At 49.9% G+C, this 18397-nt stretch overlaps 3 protein-coding genes across 3 annotated transcripts in view; 1 reads left to right on the forward strand and 2 right to left on the reverse strand.

The window, feature by feature from the left end:
- The window catches only part of Nfkbid (NFKB inhibitor delta), a 12670-nt gene extending 3048 nt beyond the window's left edge, over nt 1-9622 (reverse strand). The window contains exons 1-10 of the mRNA XM_029561098.1: nt 9552-9622; nt 8154-8332; nt 6416-6516; nt 6193-6253; nt 5218-5435; nt 3089-3276; nt 2894-2999; nt 2646-2792; nt 2476-2527; nt 2237-2385 (exon numbers count right to left, since the gene is read on the reverse strand). Coding sequence (XP_029416958.1) covers nt 2237-2385; nt 2476-2527; nt 2646-2792; nt 2894-2999; nt 3089-3276; nt 5218-5435; nt 6193-6253; nt 6416-6516; nt 8154-8332; nt 9552-9622 — 1272 coding nt within the window. The remainder of the gene's footprint in view (nt 1-2236; nt 2386-2475; nt 2528-2645; nt 2793-2893; nt 3000-3088; nt 3277-5217; nt 5436-6192; nt 6254-6415; nt 6517-8153; nt 8333-9551) is intronic.
- Hcst (hematopoietic cell signal transducer) lies at nt 9533-11723 on the forward strand. Its single transcript, XM_008828058.3, has 5 exons — nt 9533-9580; nt 10138-10356; nt 10872-10895; nt 11237-11368; nt 11603-11723. The coding sequence occupies exons 2-5, from the start codon at nt 10191-10193 to the stop codon at nt 11641-11643; spliced, it is 363 nt and encodes a 120-aa protein (XP_008826280.2). The 5' UTR covers nt 9533-9580; nt 10138-10190; the 3' UTR covers nt 11644-11723.
- Nucleotides 11724-11875: 152 nt separating this feature from the next.
- Tyrobp (TYRO protein tyrosine kinase binding protein) lies at nt 11876-16960 on the reverse strand. The gene is made up of 5 exons (XM_008828059.3): nt 16764-16960; nt 16309-16335; nt 16020-16154; nt 15412-15455; nt 11876-12099 (listed from the first exon to the last, which is right to left on the reverse strand). The coding sequence occupies exons 1-5, from the start codon at nt 16822-16824 to the stop codon at nt 12034-12036; spliced, it is 333 nt and encodes a 110-aa protein (XP_008826281.1). The 5' UTR covers nt 16825-16960; the 3' UTR covers nt 11876-12033.
- Between the last annotated feature and the right edge of the window lie 1437 nt (nt 16961-18397).

The following is an 18397-nucleotide window of genomic DNA, read 5'->3' on the forward strand; positions in this document are numbered from 1 at the left end:
TTGAGACAAGATGTCTCCCTGTAGACCCAGCTAGCCTGGAACTTGCTATGTAGACCAGGCTGGCCTGGAACTCACAGAGATCTGCCTGTCTCTGCTTCCTAAGTGCTGGGATTAAAGTCATGTACCACCACACCCAGCTTGAAAAATATATTTTCTAAAATGAAACATTATATCCCTTTAAGGAATCTAGGGTCTCCAGCTAGGCAGGTGCTGTACCACTGATCTATACCCCAGCCCCTCACTGGGGGATTCTAGGTGGGTGTTCTACCACCGAAATGAGCACAAGGAGGCATATGGGTTCCATTCTCAGCACAGAAAGACAGACAAACAGACATACACAGACACACACACACACTAATTATGGAAATTACATGCTTATACTAGCTTAAAAATAGCAGAAGAGGCTGGGCATGGTGGCGCACGCCTTTGATCCCAGCACTTGGGAGGCAGAGGCAGGCAGATCTTTGTGAGTTCAAGGCCAGCCTGGTCTACATAGTGAATTCCAGGGTAGCTGGGGCTACAAGGAGACCCTGTCTCAAAAAGACAAAAAAAAAAAAAAAAATAGATGTGGTGGCACCAGTCTATTATCCCAGCACTTGGAAGGTTAAGGTAGGAGGATGGTGAGTTTGAGGCTAACCTAAGTTACATAAGGAGAGCATATTTCAAAAATAAGTAAGTAGGGGCTGGAGAGATGGCACAGCAGTTAAGAGCACTGGCAGCTCTTGTATAGGACTCAGGTTTGGTTCCCAGCCCCTACATAGCAGCTAACAACTGCTTATAATTCCAGTTCCAGGGGATCCAACACCCTCTTCTGTCTCTTGCAGAAGAGACAACTTGCAGGCAAAACACTTGTAATACATTAAAAAAATTAGAATTAAAAATAAATAAAATAAATAAATAACAGAGGAGTGTAGTGAGCTTGCCTAGCATGCACTAGGCCCCAGGATCAATCCCCAGTACCACCAAAAAACAAAGATAACACAGCAAAGTGGGAGAATGGATGGGACAGGACTAGCCATGCCTGCTGGTTACTGATGTGACGTTGGGTACATGGAGCTCATTATAATACTCCCTACAATTAATCTATGTTCAAATTTGTTTCTAGGGATGGACATGATAGCACACACCTTTAATCCCAGCACTTGGAAGACAAAGGCTGGAAGATCTCTGTGAGTTCCAGGCCAGCCTGGTCTACATAGCAAGTTCCAGGTCAGCCAGGAATACACAGTGAGACCCTGTCTCAAAACAAAACAAAGTTTCTGGAAGCATAGTTTATTGAGTACGTGGGAAGGGAGAAGAGTGCTGGGCAGTTATTACATCACTGTCTCCTGTCTATGTTCACAACTCTTGACTTAAAGAAATGCTTTAAATTAAATGATATTCCACTCAGTCTGCCTAAGAAGGAGCACTATCAAGTGAAAAGAGGCTTAAATATATAATTAAGAGCCAAACGCTAGGGCCAGACACTCTTCCTGGGTTCTAAACTCCTCTTAACACACAAGCTATACAATTTCTGACCCCTTGGACTTATTTCCTTATCAGTGAAATAGAGAAAATATGGACTGGAGAGATGGCTCAGAGGTTAAGAGTGTGTGTTGCTCTTGCAGAGGACCCAGATTCGGTTCCCAGCATCCCACATGGCAACTAACAATCATTGATGTAACTCCAGTCCCAGGAGATCTAATACCCTCTTCTGACTTCTCAGGCATTGAACGCATATGAGACACTTACATATGTGCAGACAAAACACTCTTACACATAAAAATACATTAGGAAGGAAGGAAGGAAGGAAGGAAGGAAGGAAGGAAGGAAGGAAGGAAGGAAGGAAGGAAGGAAGGAAGAAGAAAAAATCAAATTCCAGAATGGCTCTATCTTGTACATTTTGTACTATGACTGTAAATGAATATTTGGAAACACAGAGGTGAGTGATTTTAAGTGTCTGAAGGGAGGGAGGGTGGAAGGAAGGGAGGAAGGAAGGAAGGAAGGAAGGAAGGAAGGGGAAAAAAAGAGTTCAGGGATGTTTGGGTGGATCCAAATGGTTAATCCATGAAGCCTGATGCTTCATAAATCAAAGATCAGTAATATTAATCCACATGGACAGCTAGGGCACAGGGAACTGAAAGATCATATAGCTAGGAAGAGGCAAAATTAGCCTTTGTTTAGTGCCCTGGATGTTCAGATGGCCTTGTTGAACACTTTCCTATGGGCCTACCCCTCCTTAGTCAACCCAGCTTACCTGGCTGGTATGATCAGCACCTACTTGCAGCAACATCTGCACACAAGCCAGTCTGTCTCGGGCTTGGACATTCAGTATCCGTGGGCTGAGGCTAGAAGAGCGCATGGCAGCATTGAGGGCCAGGATGGATGTGTGGAGGGGAGTGAGGCCTACAGAAGAGAAATAATGAGAGACTTGCTACCTAGGACCTACCCAGCCCAGCCAGCCTGCCATGCCAGCCCTGGCCATGCCCAGCTCACCCTCAAAGTCTCTGGCTTCCAGGTCCACCTGAACGCCTGACCTAAACACAGCCTGGGAGGAGGAGAAGGCAGAGAGCTATGGCAGGGTCTCCTCAGACTTTCTAGGTCTGGAAGCCAGAATCTGGTGACCCAGCCCACCACCAAGACACCCACTTGCCAGCTGATCATACCGAAAGGACTCCTGGGAGTCCATAGGTGGCAGCCACGTGCAAGACAGAACGGCCTTGATGGTCAGTGGCATTAGGCTCTGCTCCCAGGCTCAGCAGATCTTCTACAATCAGTGGCTGGTTGGCAGCGGCTGCCACCAGGAGAGGGGTCTGCAGGTCACAGGAAGATCAGCCTGGGCCCCCAGTATCCTCCCCTCTAGAAACCAGGTGTCTTCTTCCCAGATGCATGAGTCTGGACCATCATTCCTCACCTTGCCCTTATGTTCCCGAATGTCCAGATGTCGGTACATCTGCAGCACCTCTGCTGCTGCATATGCTGCCCAGCGCAGCCCCCGAGCCGCAAACAGGTGCAGGAGCCTGAGGACGAGTGGGGAGCAGCAGTGAGAAGAGGCTCCCCACCAAACCCAGAGAGGAGATTACAGATCACCCTGTTCCTCTATACTTACGTGTCTCCCTCCTCATCCTGGGCCAGTAGCTGTTGGGGCCCCAAAGCCAGTATGTGAGCTCGGGCTGTGTCCAGGGAGGGTCCAGTAGATGGAGGCAACTGTGGGGAGCCCGAGGGGATCCCAGAGACTCTCCAGGACCCCACTTGTGGCAAGGAAGGGTCAGTATACAGCCGAGAATCCAGGGGATCCTGAAGGGTGAAGGGTGGGGAAGAGTTGGTCAGCTAAAAATTCTCCTCAAACACAAAACAAAGCTTCTGGGGAAGTATTGAGACCAGGAGTCCCATGTGTGCCAAGTGACCTTGAATCTCAGGCTTCAGTTTTTTCCATAGCGGGGGAAATGGGATCTTCTTTTGCTTGTTTTTATCTTTTAAGACAGGCTCTCACTGTGAAGCCCAGGCTAGCTGTGAATGTAAAGCAATTCTCCTGCCTCAACATCCTAAGTACTGGGGCACTACCACGTCCAGCTTGTTTGTGTTTTGTTATGTAGCCCTGGCTGTACTGGAACTCCCTAGTAAAGCAGTCTGGCCTCGATTTTACAGAGATCTGCTTGACTCTGCCTCCTGAGTGCTGGGATTAAAAGTGTGCGCCACCATGCCTGAGCAGCAGGCTCAAACTTTTTAATCCTTCTGCCGCTGCTTCCCAGTTGCTGGGACGACGGGCATAATCCACCGCACCTGGATTATGGCTGTGGACGAGATCTTTAACCCCTGGTATCTCACAATACTGTACAAACACAAGTGAGATCATTTTCCTCCTGAGGTACTGGAGCTTGAACCCAGGGCCTCATGCATGCTAGGAAAGAGCTGGACCACTCTATATTCTCAACCCTCTTTTTTATTTTTAACTTTTTTAAACTTATTTTTAGGAACTGGAGAGATGGCTCAGTGGTTAAGAGCACTTGATGATCTTGCAGAAGACTCAGGTTCTGTTCCCAATACCCACATGGCAGCTAACAATTGCCTATGACTCCAGTTCCAGGGGATGCAATGCCTTCTGGTCTTTACCAGCACCAGGCATGCATGTGGTACATACACATACATGCAGGCAAAATACTAATATACATAAAATAAAAATAAATATTTTTTATTTTTTAATTTCAATTAAAATTTTTTATTATTTTATGTGTACGAGTGTATTGCTTGCATGTAGATAGGTGCAACCACGTCATGCAGTGCCCATGGAGATCAGAAGAGGGCGTTGGATCCCCTGGAATTGGAGTTACAGACGGTTGTTAGCTGTCATGTGGATGCTGGGAATTGAACCCAGATCCTCTGCAAGAGCAGTCAGTGCTCTTAACCATTGAGCCATCTCTCCAGCCCCAAAGTAATTTTTTAAAAAGATTTTTATTTTTAATTACGTGTAATGGGGGTGGGTGAGGTATGTGCCCTCAGAGGCCTGAAGAAGGCATTAGGTCCCCTGGAGCTGGAGTCACAGATGTTTGTGAGCCACCTGATATGGGTGCTGGGAGCCAAACTGGTCCTCTACAAGAACAACCAGTGCTGTTAACCATTTAGTCATCTCTCCAGCCTGATTTTGTTGCTGCTGTTTTAGACAGGGTCTTTCTATGTGTCACTGACTAGCCTGGAACTCACTATGTAGACTAGACTGGCTAGGAACTCACAGAAACACACCTGCCTCTGTCTCAGGAGTGTTGGGATTAAAGGCCGGCGTGAACACTCACAGCCTAGCCAGTTTTTTACTTTTTATTTTAAGTATTTTATTTACTATTTTTATTTATGTGTTTGAATATATTGTATACATGTATGTAAGTAAACCCATGTTGTACAATGCCCATGGAGGTCAGAAGAGGGTGTCAGATCCCCTAGAACTGAGTTACTGATGGTACTTAGCCACCAAGTGGATGCTGGAGACTGAACTCAGGTCCTCTGGAAGAGCAGCCAGTACTCTTAACTGTTGAGCCATCTCTCCAGCCCCTTACTTTTTATTTTAAGACAAGGTTTCACTAACATATCCAGGCTGACTCATTCCATAGCTCAGGCAAATCTTGCAATCCTCTTGTCTCCGCCTCCCAAGTAGCTGGTCTGACAGTCCTATACCATCAGACCCAGCCAGCATAGCCAGGAGTTTTTAGGGGCCCTTCAGTGTCTGGTCCCCACTCTGTGGCTCACCTCCATTCCTGAGGGAAATGGGCCTAGCCGGCCCGGGTCTGAAGGTGGGTAGAAGTCAGGAGTCAGGAAACTTTCGGCAGCGGCAGCAGGATAAGAACAGGGGCTGTCTGTATAGGTGGCAGGGGTGTTAGGTTCCCAGTCTGTAAAGCCCAGAGTGGGAGCCAGGTTGCCAGGTCCAGAATCCAAGGTCTCTTGGAAGGCTGGGAAGTGAGTATGGCCTGAAAGTTTGAGGAGGGGCAGGGACAAGCCTGGTTACCAGAGACCAGAAGTCACAGCTAGGATTAGTGAATCCAAGTCTCCCAAGGTGCTGAGAGTTAGGGCTTCCGGATCACCAAGGGGCTGGGAAGCCTGGGCTTCCATCCCTGCCTCCTCAGGGATCCTGAGTTCCAAGGCCTCCACCCCCACCTCTACAGACTAGGGAGAGCAGAGACCATCCATGTATCCTACAGATACCCATGCATCCCACAGATGCAGCAATCCCAGAGCCCAACATCCCCTCATCTAGGACCCAGGAGTTCTGGCCTTCAGTCTGGTATATTCGCAATCTTGGGAAAACAAGAGGTTGGAAGCTTAGCCCTCTGAGATCCCAAGAAAATGGGATTGGGACTCCTGGGACCCAAAAGGCTGGATCCCTGACAGACAATATGCATAGACTAACTGGGTTACAGAGAATCTACATTACTTCAGGGGTTTTGGGTTTGGCTTTGGAGGCAGGGTCTCTTATGTAGCCCTGGCAGGCCTGAAACTCATTAGATAAACCAGGATGGCCTCAAACACACAGCAATCCTCCTGTCTCAGTCTCTGGAGTGCTGGGAATACTGGTGAGCACCTCCATGCCAGGCTGTACATCAAAATTTCCCTTGGGTTTCAACATAATGAAGACCTGACTCAAAGTTCTAAGAGTGTTAATGTCTGAGTGCCTAAGAGTTGCTGGGACTGGGAACTAACAGAACCTGGTTGGATTTTTAGACTTACCTGCCTCAGCCTCACTCACAGATGGGGTCAACGGCTGGGTCAGGGGAGGGGAGAAGTGTCCCTGCAGGTTAAAAAAGAAAAAAACAGAAACAAGAGTGAATGTATGCATCCAGCACATTTCTCAGCAACTCTTCCCCACCTATGGCGCATCAGAGTCAGGACTACAACTCCCATCTCCCCCAGGGCACACGGCTTCATGTATACAGGGCTTCCTGAGCCTCACCGGTATGCCACCGGCGTCAGGCTGCTGCTGACGGCGTCTCTGTTCTTCCAGAAGCTTCTTAACTGTCTGTGTTGGGCAGTGGTTGCGCTCATTCCGACTCACTGTGTGGAGGAAGAGGGAAGGAAGTCATCAGGAGTGTAAGCGCAGTAGTGGGCGAGGAGGAGTGGATGTGGGCGCACCCCTTGTCCTCCTGCGCGGAAAAACTGGTACGGGGTGCCGCCTGAGAACTGCAAAGCCAATAGAAGATACCGAGTGCAGGGCCCGCCTCCACCGTTTCCTTCCCTTTGCTCCACGCTTTTCCTCTGACCCAACTTTCCACCAGCGTAGTGGAAACTGAGGAAGGAGGAGGCGAGTGGCCCTCTGCAGCATCTCCTCCACTTCCGTAAAAAATCCCACCCTGGGGCTCCCTGTCCTGAGGCCTGGGGTGGGTGGAAGGGCCCGTTAGTCACCCTTTTCTGAAACTGTATATCCAGGTTCTCGATATTTCCCTGGTTCAAGCTAGGAATGGTGGCACACGCTCACACACAATCCCAGCGCTCGCCGGGTGGGGAGGCAGGAGGATCAGGAGTTCAAAGCCAGGCTCATAAACATACTGAGTTAGAAAGCAGCCTAGCTACCCAGTCTCAAAACAACTATGCTCTAGAATCTGACTTATGGGGCTGGGAGCCTGGCTCGGTGGTAGCAAGGTCCTGGGTTCGATCCTCAACACAGGAAAAGCTGACTTGCTACTTCTTTGCCCTGGGGAAAACTAGACAACAGAAGAGGACTCTGGTCCAGGGCTTTCTCAGGGATCCCGAGTTCCAAAGCCCCCGCCCCCATCTCTGCAGACTTGGGAGCGCAGGGACCATCCATCCCGCAGACGCCCATGCTTTCCATAGATGCAGCAATTCTGGGAGCCCAGCATCCTCTCATCCAGGACCAGGAGTCCCAGACATCAGTCTCCTCCTCCCTGGTATGCAAAGTCTGGTTCCCAGTCAGGTAACCCAAGAAGATGAGATACTCCCCTTTCCCCCAACTCAGGCTTCAGAGGAGCGACTCCAGCGTAGGGAGGGTTAAGCCAGCGGGGTGTGGGGCTGGGGGGACGGACTCCGAAAGTAGCGAGACAGGACGCGCGCTAACGTCACTGCGCTCACGCAAGGGAATCTTCCATCTCCAAGTTCCGCTCCGGAGTCGCGCCCCAGGTGTTCCTCTCGGAGGAGGGGCGCGCGGCGAAGCGTGTAGTTCGTGGAATCCCCGAAAGCGGGGAATTCCTGCTCGGCCCGGGGACCCCGGACCTGCGGCGCTCTGGGAAATCCCGGGGCCGGAGTGGATCCCGGAGGTCCAGCGTCCCACTTTCGGGACCCAAACCAGCCACACCTCCAAGCACACCCCGCTTGGAGGGGGTCTCCCTGCCCTCATACCCAGGATTCCTGTACGCACCCTAACACCCAGGATTCTGATACAGTGCAATCCCTCCATGCGCGAAGGGATCCGGATCACCTTGTCCTCATACAGGCACCGGGGATCCGGCCTCCCAGCCCTTGAACCCCCAAACCTCAGGATTCCGCATCTCCTATCTCCAACATCCCCAAGGCCCCAGGGGTGCGGAATCCCGACCTCTCCTTCCTCCAATCACCGGGAAGGACCCCCCCCCCCTCCACACACACACACTTTCGGGACCCAACTTCGCGTTCCAGCTGACCCTCACGGCCTCAGCCCAGTCTCCAGGGGCGCGTTCCTCACTCTCCCCCTCCATTACCTCGCGGGTTCCGCGGTGCAGGTTGCTGGCCCCCAGGGCCTCGGCCTCGGCGCTGCGCCAGCCTCGCTGCTTCCCCGCGGAGCCGCCGCCGGGTCCCCGATCTTGAGCTAGGTGCCCCGCAAGTTTTTAAATTGAGGTTCTGGCACCTCCCAGTCCTGGGCAGGGCCCCGCCCACAGACCTGGGAGTTCCCGCGTCCCGCTTGAATTAGCTCAGCCTCTGAATGGGCGGGGCTGACTTTGGAGGGTCCCATCCCTGGGTCTCCCAGGAAGGGGGGTGCTGGGGCCGGGGTTGGGTAGAGGGTCCTGTCTTTGGTCTGAAGAGCCAAAAATGGTCACGCCTCCAGGAAGACGGGGACATTGAGGACCTGGAATTCTGAGGCTCCAGGCGAGCGGATGTTAGAGGCCTTGACTTGGACTGTATGTGGGCAGAGCAAGCTATTGGGTCCCCTGGGAGAAAAGACTCGGATTCTGGCCGTGGTCCCAAAGGAGAAGTCCCTAGGGAAGGGTCGTATAGAGGGCTCAAATCTCTCTTTTCTCAAATGGCCTTTTTCTAACTTCAAAGTTAAGTTTCATTTATTCCTTTTTCCCCCTTTGGCTTTGGTGGGTGGCAGGGTGTGTGTGTGTCAGGGTCTCATGTAACCCCAGAAGGCCTAGAACTCTAGGTAGCAAAGGATAATCTTGAATTCCTGATTTTGTTGCCTTCATCTCCCAAGTGCTGGATCACAGATGTGGGCCACCTCACCCAACTGCTAATATTCACTTTTTAATTTGTTCTTTTAAATTGTGTGTGTGTGTGTGCGCTCTTGTGGTCAAAGGACAGCTGAACTCTTCGCTGTTAGGAGTGCCAGCTTTTTATGTGGATTCTAGGAATCAGATTCAGTTGTCAGGCTTACATGACGAACGCCTTTATCTCCTGACCATCTCCTTGGCCCCTGATTTGATTTTTTTGTTTGTTCGGGTTTTTGTTTGTTCATTTGTTTTCTGAGACAGAGTCTCACTCTGTAGCCCTGGTTGGTCTGGAACTGAATATTTAGACAGGCTGGTCTTGAACTCGCAGAGATTTGCCTTCCTTTGCCTCCTGAGTGCTGGGATTAAAGGTGTGTACCACCACACACAGCTTGGTTTGGTTTTTTGAGACAGGGTCTTGCTATATAGCCCTAGCTGGCCTGGAACTCCCTATGTAGACCAGGCTGGCCCAAAACTCAAGGCAATCCTCCTTCAGCCTTTGTAGTGCTGGAATTCCAGGCCTGGGCCACCGTGCCCAGTTCACTTATTCATCATTTTAAAAACTCTGTGACCACAGGAGAGACACTTCAGTGAATGCTTGGGGTAGAAAGCTGTGAACTAAGCAGGCAGGAATTCCCAGCCCTCAAGGGGACAGACATTCTCAGTTCCTACTTGGTGACCTTCCTCCACACTTGACTGTGGTGAGCAAATTTCTCTTTTGCTTTCAACACTCTGTGCTGCATAGGGTCTCCTCCCTCGGTAGCTTTGCCTCTCACTCCCCCCCCCCCCACTGACACTGGCCCACTGGTTCCCTTTGTCTCTATCCGTGTGTGCGGTGTTTTGTTTATGCTTCTTTGTGATCTCATCCAGTCCTCTGGCTTTAAATGCCATCCTTAAGCCATCAGCCTTCTCAGATTTATGTCTCAGGACTCGACTTGTCCCTGATGTCTCTAAGCACAGATTCGGACATTTCAAATCTCTACAGGGAAGATCTCTCAGGCATTTCCAATTCAGCTGCCCCAAACCTCAGCAGCCTACCTCCTTCCAAGCTAGCTCCTCCCAACTCTAGTCAGTCTATACTCCATCTTTCCAGTTGCTGAGGCCAGAAGTTGAGGTCCCTTGGGGCCCCTCTCACATACACACTCACACACACACACACCCAAGCCCCAAATGCAGTTGGCTTTACTTTCAAAATATTTCCAGAATCTCCCTAGTGTCCATACCCTGGTTTACCTGGAACTCTGCCTTGATCACATAGGATTCTCTGGGCTCTGTAACACCCCCAAATTAGTTTCCTAAAAGTGGTGGCACATGCAGCCATACACACAGGAAGTCGGTGGTATTGTCACCAGCACGGCAATATCCGTTCTTGCTGCCTCTCTGCTCCCCGGCTGTTCTGAACACAATCCTTGGCCAGATCCCTTCAGGCCCACCATGGCCCCTCAAGACCGCCTCCTGTTTCTGCTTTTGCTCCCAGGTGAAGTGGTCAAGGGCAGGGAGGGTGCCATCTGATGGGCCTGGGTCTTCCAGGGTGGGCTTGGGGGATCCAGGGCTAGGGGCTCCTCTCTTCACTGCTGGGTCACTATCTTGCTTTCCTTTTGGGGTCACTCTCTGTATCCCTGGGAACTCCCTTTCCTATCTACCTCTCCAGAGTGACACTTACCTCTCAGAACATCACTTTCCCCTGCCCCATGCTTTGGGGACTGCACCCCCCAACATCCACCCATCCACCCTTTTTTAAAAAATGTTTTATTTATTATTTTTATTTTATGTGTATGAGTGTGTTGCCTGCATGTTTGTCAGTGTACCCATGTTTTGTGATGCCTGAGGAGGTCAGAAGAAAGTGTTGGATCCCCTGGAATGGAAGTTATGGATGTTAGCCACCATGTGGGTGCTGAGAACCAAATGTGTGTCCTCTGCAAGAGCAGCCAGTGCTCCTAATCACTGAGCCATCTTTCCAGCCCCTTTTCACCCTTTTCTGTCTTTCCATAGTGGTTGCCAGTCAGACACCTGCAGGTGAGAAACCCTGGAACCTGAGGAAGAGCCTCTAACACTAAAGTTTGGCCCAAGGGTCCCCCAGGGTTTCCCCAGCACCTCCTCCAGGGCTTCCCTGGGACCCCCTGTGTGGGACTCTGGCTCATCACTCCCTAATCTGCGCCCTCTGTCTGGATCTCATCTTGGCCTGTCTTTGACAGAACCTCAGTGTGCCCACTGTACAACCCTGGGGTTCTATGACCCTCCAGCCTGTCTTAGCTCTCCACCTCTCCTTTCACACTTTCCATTGGCTCCTCTCCCTATGGGAGTCAAAGAGTCAGAAACCCTCTCAGCAGCCTGCTGGTCTGGGCTCCTCCCTCCAGGTTCCTGTTCTGGATGTGGGCCCCTGTCCCTGCCTCTCCTGGCAGGTCTGGTGGCAGCAGATGCGGTTATGTCTCTGCTAATCGTGGGGGTAGTGTTTGCATGCATGCGCCCACGCAACAGGCAGGGTCAAGGTGAGCAGACTGGGGCGGGGCCTGGAGAGTGGGTCATAGTCCCTTAGGGAAGGAGGGGGGTCCCACACAGGGGGTCCCGGGGGAAGCCCTGGAGGAGGTACTGGGGAAACCCTGGGGGAGGTGACTGGGGAACCCCTGAGGAAATCCCTGAGGCAGGGGGTCCCCCAGAAAAATGGAGATGTCGGGTGGGTGGTGAGTGGTCAAGCTTCCTGCTCTCTTCCCCCAACCCAACAGAAGATAACAGAGTTTACATCAACATGCCTGGCAGACGCTGACTCCGATCTTTGACTTCTGACCCCTTGTGTGTGGCCACCTGGGAACACATCCCTTTTGAACTGAAATAAAGCTATCAAGATACATCTCTAGTCTTACTGTTCCTCAAAGAACTTTAGGTTTCCCAAAGCCTGTCTTCCTCCCAAGTCACTGTTTTGCAGATTCAAGACCTCCTCTCAGGACCTCACATTTCCCAACTCCTCAGCCCGGAAGCCTCACATAACAATGTTTTTTGCTCCATCATTTATTTGGGGACAGTAGTGGGGGGTGGTCAGATGTTTCAGGGAGGACATTCCGTGGATCTGTATCCCAGTGGGAGTCTGAAGGGCTTGTTGAATGGGCTTCAAGAAGGACTGGAATCAAGCTTTGGGTGGTTGACAAGCATGCCCAGCTCATTTGTAGTACTGCCTCTGTGTGTTGAGGTCACTATAGACTTCTGGCTTCTGACCCTGGAGCTCCTGAAAAGACAAGAGGCAGGAAGTGGAAGGAGCCCAGCAAATAAAACAGCCTTTTAATGGCTGTCAAGGTCCCTGGAAGCTTCTTCAAGCTTATAATTACAGAAGAGATCTGGATTTTATTCAAACGCACTCAGTGTCGTCCAGTGTGTGCCCCCCTTCCCCCCGCCCGGGCATTGTATCCTAGCCTCAGGGCCTTTGCACATGCTATTTCCTCTGCCTGGAGTGCCAGTCCCCTCGATCTTCAACTTCCTTCAAGTCTAAGAAGGATACTTTTTCAATTTTCCCATCTATAGTTTCTTCTTATCCTACCATTGCCACATCAGCCTCCTTTCAGTCCCTTCATGGTATCTTCCTCCAAAATGATTTTGTTGGCTTGCTTCAAGTCTAATTAGGATGTAAAATCTTCTGCTTTGAGCCCTCACTATGCAACTTACGTAGATCTCAACCAATCCACCGAGGGATAGGTAAACCAGGCTAACGCTTTGTCCTAAAGTGGACTGGACAGCCTTACTGGCCTTCTGGGCCTTGTGGGGCCAAACTTGAGGTTCTTGGACTTTGCAAAGAAACCTTTTATCCAGTAGGGAGGCAAACTGGCAAAGGTGGTTTCAGGCAGTAAGTCAGACTTCCCAGAGCAAGGGTCACAGAGGGGGGTGTCTGTGACTCCAAGGGGCAGCTGGCAAGCAGACTGTCTTGAAATTTCAGGTGTCTGAAATCACATGCTGGAGATCACTCTGGGTGTGTGTTTTTCTAGGGAAGAGTCTTGGGAGTTTCACAACTCCCCAGAGGGTTAAGAAGGAGCCTTGGTTCTGGGCATGGTGGCACACACCTATAGTCCTAGCACTTGGGAGACAGAGGCAGGCAGATCTCTGAGTTCAAGGCCAGCTGTGGCTATATGGAGACCCTATCTCAAAAAGACAAAAAAAAAAAAAGACCAGTAAGAAGGCTCAGTGGGTAAAGGTGCTTGCCGCTAAGCCTGAGGACCTGAGCTTGATCTGGGGGGACCCACATGATGGAAGAACAACTCCTAAAGGTTGTCCTCTGACCTCCATTTGGTCACCAAAACATGTGCACACTCACACACATACACACACTCACACATAAATTTTTAAAACAAGGTGAAGATAGAGATATAGACAATGTCCTCCTCTGGCTTTCACATATATCACACACACACACACACACATGCACACGCAGACACACACACACACATGCACACACAAATAAGTAAGTAAATAAATAAAGCCTTAACAGAGAGGAAGCATGTTTTTATATTATGGTTTTTAAATTTTTTAAAAAATATTTTATTTTATTATTTTTATGTTGTATGTTTGCGTGTATTGCCTGTGTGTAGGTAAGTGTACCTGTCTCATGCAATGTGTGCAGAGGACAGAAGAGGCTTTTGGATCCCGTGAAACTGGAGTTACGGACAGTTGTTAGCTGCCATGTGGATGCTGGAATTCGAACCCGGATCTTCTGCAAGAACAGTCAGTGTTCTTAACCGCTGAGCCATCTCTCCAGCCCCTTATATTATGGTTTTTAGGAGACAGTTCAAGGACAATTTGTCCTGTGTCAAGCTTTCACGTATGGCTTTTTTAAATTTAATTATTTATTGTTACTGGGGATTGAACACAGGGCTTTGTGCACACAAAGCAACTGCTGCATCACAGAACCACAATACCGACCCATTTTTTTATTATTTGGGGGATACAATAGATAGGTTGGCTGGTTTTGAACTCACAATCCTCCTGCCTTGGCTTCTGGAATCCTGGGACAGTGTGCCAGTATTATCACTGTTATTTTTTTTTTTTCGTTTATTGTTTTTATTTTATGTGTATGAGTGTATTGTCTGCATGCATGTAAGTGTATCCGTGTTATGCAATGCTGACAGAGGTCAGAAGAGGATGTAGGATTCCACTACTGAAGTTGCTAGCCACCATGTGGGTGCTGGGAATCAAACCCAGGTCCTCTGCAAGAACAGCCAGTGCTCTTAACCACTGGGCCATCTCTCCAGCCATTATTATTATTTTAGTCTTTTGGAGTAGGGGTTAAACTGAGAGCGCCCTACATGCTAAGCAAATGTTGTACCACTGAGCTACACCCCTTCCCATGCCTCTTTTTTGAGACAGACTCTTCATCTATAGCCCAGGCTAACCTCAGACTTACTAGACAGCCCAGGCTGGCCTTAAACTTCCTATCCTCCTGCCTCCCAAGTGATAAGATCCCAACTTTTTATTTTATAGGGATTTTTCTGAGGAGTCTAGCTTTTGTCCGCTTCTTAAAGGAATGTAGGATTCACTACATCCCCTTCTTCCCTGTCCAAACTCTGGAGCTCCTCTCCTTAGAGACATCACACTCAGGCTGAATTCTAGCCTCTGCCTTACCCAGGGCTTCTCCCGGGCTCACTGAGGGCCAGGCTTTTGTCAGAGGAACTCTGTAAGGCCTGTTCTCACCCCTACAAAGAACACACCCTCTATTTCCTCCCCACATATCTGAAGCTGAGCGTAGAGTCCTGGTTGATCATTGAACATGATGTCCCTTTGTCTTCACAGGAGCTACTGGGGCAAGGACCTTAAGGTGCTGGGAAGGGCCAAGGGTGTGTGTGTGTGTGTGTGTGTGTGTGTGTGTGTGTGTGTGCCTGTGTGTAGTGCGTATATGTATATATGTGTATCTGTATGTATGTGTATATGTATGTGTGTGCCTTTGTGTCTATGTACATATGCTTGTATCTGTGTATATATATGTGAGTATATGTGTGTATATGTATGTCTGTGCATGTATATGTTTGAACATGTATTTTCATGTGTGTTTGTGTGTATGTGTGTATATGTATGGCTGTATGTAATGTGTATATATTTGTATGTGTATATGTATGTGTGTCTGTGTGCATGTTTGTGCCTGTGTGTATACACGTGTGCATGTATGTGTATGTATGTGTATGTCCGTGGATGTATTTGTGTGTGTGTCTGTATGAATGTGTATCTGCATGTGTGTATGTGTGTTTGTGTATATGAATGTGTGTATGTATGTGTGTATCTCTGTATGTGTATCTGTGTGTATCTACGTGTGCAACTGTGTGCCTGCCTGTGTATGTATATGTGCATGTGTATGTTTGTGTGTATGTATGAACGTGTATATGTGAGCATGTGTATATGTATACATGTGTGTGCATGTGTGTTCTGTGTGTTGTATGTATACGCGTATATATGCATCTCTGTGTGTATGTTTGTGTGTGTGTGTCTGTGTGTGTGTATAGGACAGACACCCACAGGAGGGGACAGGAGTGACAGATGGGAAAGAATCTGGTGTTCTCACCTGATACGGTGACTCCATTTCAGCAATGTGCCGTTTCTGGGTCCCTGCAGAGTGGGGAGGGTGACACAGGTGCACAGGTGGACTAAGCTGTGAATCAGACTATTTTGTTATTTTTTAAAACCAGTCCTTCCAGGGGCTGGAGAGCTGGTCCAACAGTTAAGAGCAGATATTGCTCTTACAGAGTACCCAAGTTTGATCCCCAGCACCCACATCAGGCAGTCCACAACTGCCTGTATCTCCAGCTCCAGGGGATTTAACACCCTCCAGTCTCCATTAGGCACTGCACTGATGTGCAAAAATTCACACAGAGACAAACAAAAATAAACATAACTTGAAGAGTTTAAAGCAAATGAAACAGCCCTTCCGGGGTGGTGATGTGGCTCAGGTGGTAGAGTCCTTGCAGTACAAATGTGAGGCCTGCTTGACTCTTCAGCATTGGCAGTGGGGGAGCAACAACAAAAATCCCCTAACCCCAACCACACAACAACAAAGCCCTTCCATCCCCATCCCTTTGGATGTTTGTGACCCAGGAGCTTCCTGGACACCCGCCTCCCACCAAGTCAGTCCTCAGAGAGTTTCCCAGGCCGGCCCCAGCCGGCCCCACTCACCCTCTGCAGTTCCTCGGCCTCGAGGCACCAGGCGGCCCAGAGAGTACACCGCCAGGGCAATGAGCATTGTCAGTACCAAGTCACCCAGCACGATCCCCGCCAGCACCCCTGGGCTCACTGGGGAGCAGTTGCATTCTGGGAATGTATCACAAAAGGATGAAGAAGGGAAACATGTTGAGAATCAGGGTGTGGAGAGCAGGCTGTTAGCAGGGGAGGGCTGGAAGTGAAGAAATAGAGATGAGGAGGTCCTTGAGAGAAGGGGCAAAGGATTGGGGGTCTCTCAACTTACCGCTCTGGGCCTGGACAGGATTGAGACCTAAAGGAGGGAAAAAAAAGAGGTAGACTGAAGGAGATGGAGGTTCAAGGATCAGGATTTGAGGTCATCAACTACTTAGCAAGTCTGAGGCTAGCCTGGGAAAATTGAGGGATGAACAGGCTAGCCTGGGCAAACAGGCAATGGCTAAAGAAGCTGGAGGAGGTGGAACAGTGCCTCACAGGACCTGCCAGGGCTGGCATCAGTGCATGGTATCTCTGTTGGTTTGTCTGGTTGTGACATCTTAGATGTCCCCTCCTCCTGTTTCGACTAGGTTCCAAATCTTGGCAGCTCTGGTTCAGAAAGACCCGCGGATTCTAGAGGAAACATCTTCCGCCCAGCCCTCCTCTTTGGTTGCCGTGTCCCTCTCTGCCTGGCCCTGCCCCTGACTGAGCTGAGGAGGCAGGAGGCCGCAGAAACCCCCAACTCACCACACAAAGTCAGAAGGATGGGAAGAAGCAGAAGGTGCCAGAGGGGCTCCAGGACCCCCATGGTGGCCAGATGTTGCTGGACCCCACAGTCCAGGGGTCTGTGGGATTTGACAGGCCGTCCAAGTCCAACCAAATGAAGGAGGAAGTCCGAGGTGGGTGGTGGCGCGCGGGGGGTGGTGGTGGTGGAACAGCAGGAGGGGAGGAGGGACACACAGAGAGGACAGCAGAAAGAATCTGGCCTGAGGCTATGCCACAGTCACTAAAGACTGGAAAAGAAGGGCAAAAGGCTATGACAGCTATTGACCTCCACCCCCAGTCAGAGTCAGACACTGTAGCAGGAGAGTTTAGTGGGCGACTGTAACTGAAACCAGCTTGACCTCTTCCTGACTGGACAACCTTGAACAAGTCACTCAGCCTCTCTAGGCCTCTGTTTCTTCATTTGTAAGATTGGAAGCAAAATATTACTCTCTTTGTAGGGTCCTGGGGACTCAGTGAACTGATGTTCCCAGAGCAAGATCCAACATTCGTCAGCAGCTGTAAGCATCAGCTACAATTATTTAATAATCAAATTCTTCTCATGTTCACAGGATATTAAGAGACAGCCATCAGCGTGGACACTAATGACTGAGAAGCTCTGTCTCGTCCCAAGTGTTAAATCATTTAATCTCCACAAATTCATCTGAAGGAGATGCTTTTATCTCATCTTACAGAGAGGTAAAGACACTTGCGCACAGCCACACAGTAAATACGGAAGAAAGGATCCCAGGACCCAAAGATAGATATTTTATTGTTAGAGAGAGAGAAAAGGAAAGAAAGCAAGAGAGAGATGACAGAGAAAGAGATGACAGCAGAGCAGAGAGTGAGAGTTTTTGTCACAGATCCACACATGACAGAGACAGGATTGGATCTTGAGGGAAGCAGGTGGGGGCCACGTGGTGACCACTGGGCCTGATTAGGCTGTATTGTCCAACAGGAAAGCGGGTGGGAACCAGGTTAGAGGGGCTGATGGGAAGGAGGTAGGGACAACTTAGCTTCCAGTGGGAGCCCAAGCTGGGGCTGGAGGAGGAACCTGAGGTTGGGGCCCTGGGGCATAAAACAGCTTCAGGAGGCCCCCCTCCCCCATTCACATGTCACACTCCTGGGTACAGCAGAGAAAAGAGGAAGCTGGATGGTGGTCATGGGACATGAGGGTGCCAGTAGGGGAGGAGGGGACTCTGGAGTCCACAGGAAGGTCTGGGTCCCGGATGAGGTAACTCCTGCTGCTCACCACCACCACTGCACAGGCCTGTGAGTCCCATCTCTAAAGAACTGGAAAGTTTCCCATAAGGGCTAGCAAGCATGGAGGAAAAGTGGCCTCCCTCCCCCAGCCGACCTCTCAAAACAAGTCTTAGTTAAGAGAGATAACAATTAGAGAGCTGGGCAGGGCTATGGGCAGGAAGGGCCTGACCTATTGTCGGTCAAAACTCCCTCTGCCTATGAGCTGAAACAGAATGTGGGAGCCCTGGACCAGAGCAGGACACAAGTACAGTTTCTACGAGGTTCTAATGAACCAGTGAGGTTCTTTGAAACTGCATGAAATGTTATGAGTGCTCATGAAATGTTAACCACCGTTGTAGGTGGTGTTAACAGTACAT

Source organism: Nannospalax galili, unplaced genomic scaffold (assembly GCF_000622305.1).
Source record: "Nannospalax galili isolate Female #2095 unplaced genomic scaffold, S.galili_v1.0 scaffold833, whole genome shotgun sequence".
Classification (NCBI taxonomy): Eukaryota; Metazoa; Chordata; class Mammalia; order Rodentia; family Spalacidae; genus Nannospalax; species Nannospalax galili.

What these genes read in the sequence shown, in the direction of transcription:
- Hcst (XM_008828058.3), top strand. Translation starts at nt 10,191, where the DNA reads ATGCAGCCATACACACAGGAAGTCGGTGGTATTGTCACCAGCACGGCA. An exon ending in GTTTCTGCTTTTGCTCCCAG is followed by an intron (nt 10,357 to 10,871) that starts GTGAAGTGGTCA and finishes GTCTTTCCATAG; the next exon opens with TGGTTGCCAGTCAGACACCT. An exon ending in ACGCAACAGGCAGGGTCAAG is followed by an intron (nt 11,369 to 11,602) that starts GTGAGCAGACTG and finishes CCAACCCAACAG; the next exon opens with AAGATAACAGAGTTTACATC.
- Tyrobp (XM_008828059.3), bottom strand. Translation starts at nt 16,824, where the DNA reads ATGGGGGTCCTGGAGCCCCTCTGGCACCTTCTGCTTCTTCCCATCCTT. An exon ending in AGGCCGAGGAACTGCAGAGG is followed by an intron (nt 15,456 to 16,019) that starts GTGAGTGGGGCC and finishes CCCACTCTGCAG; the next exon opens with GGACCCAGAAACGGCACATT. An exon ending in AAATGGAGTCACCGTATCAG is followed by an intron (nt 12,100 to 15,411) that starts GTGAGAACACCA and finishes TTGTCTTTTCAG; the next exon opens with GAGCTCCAGGGTCAGAAGCC.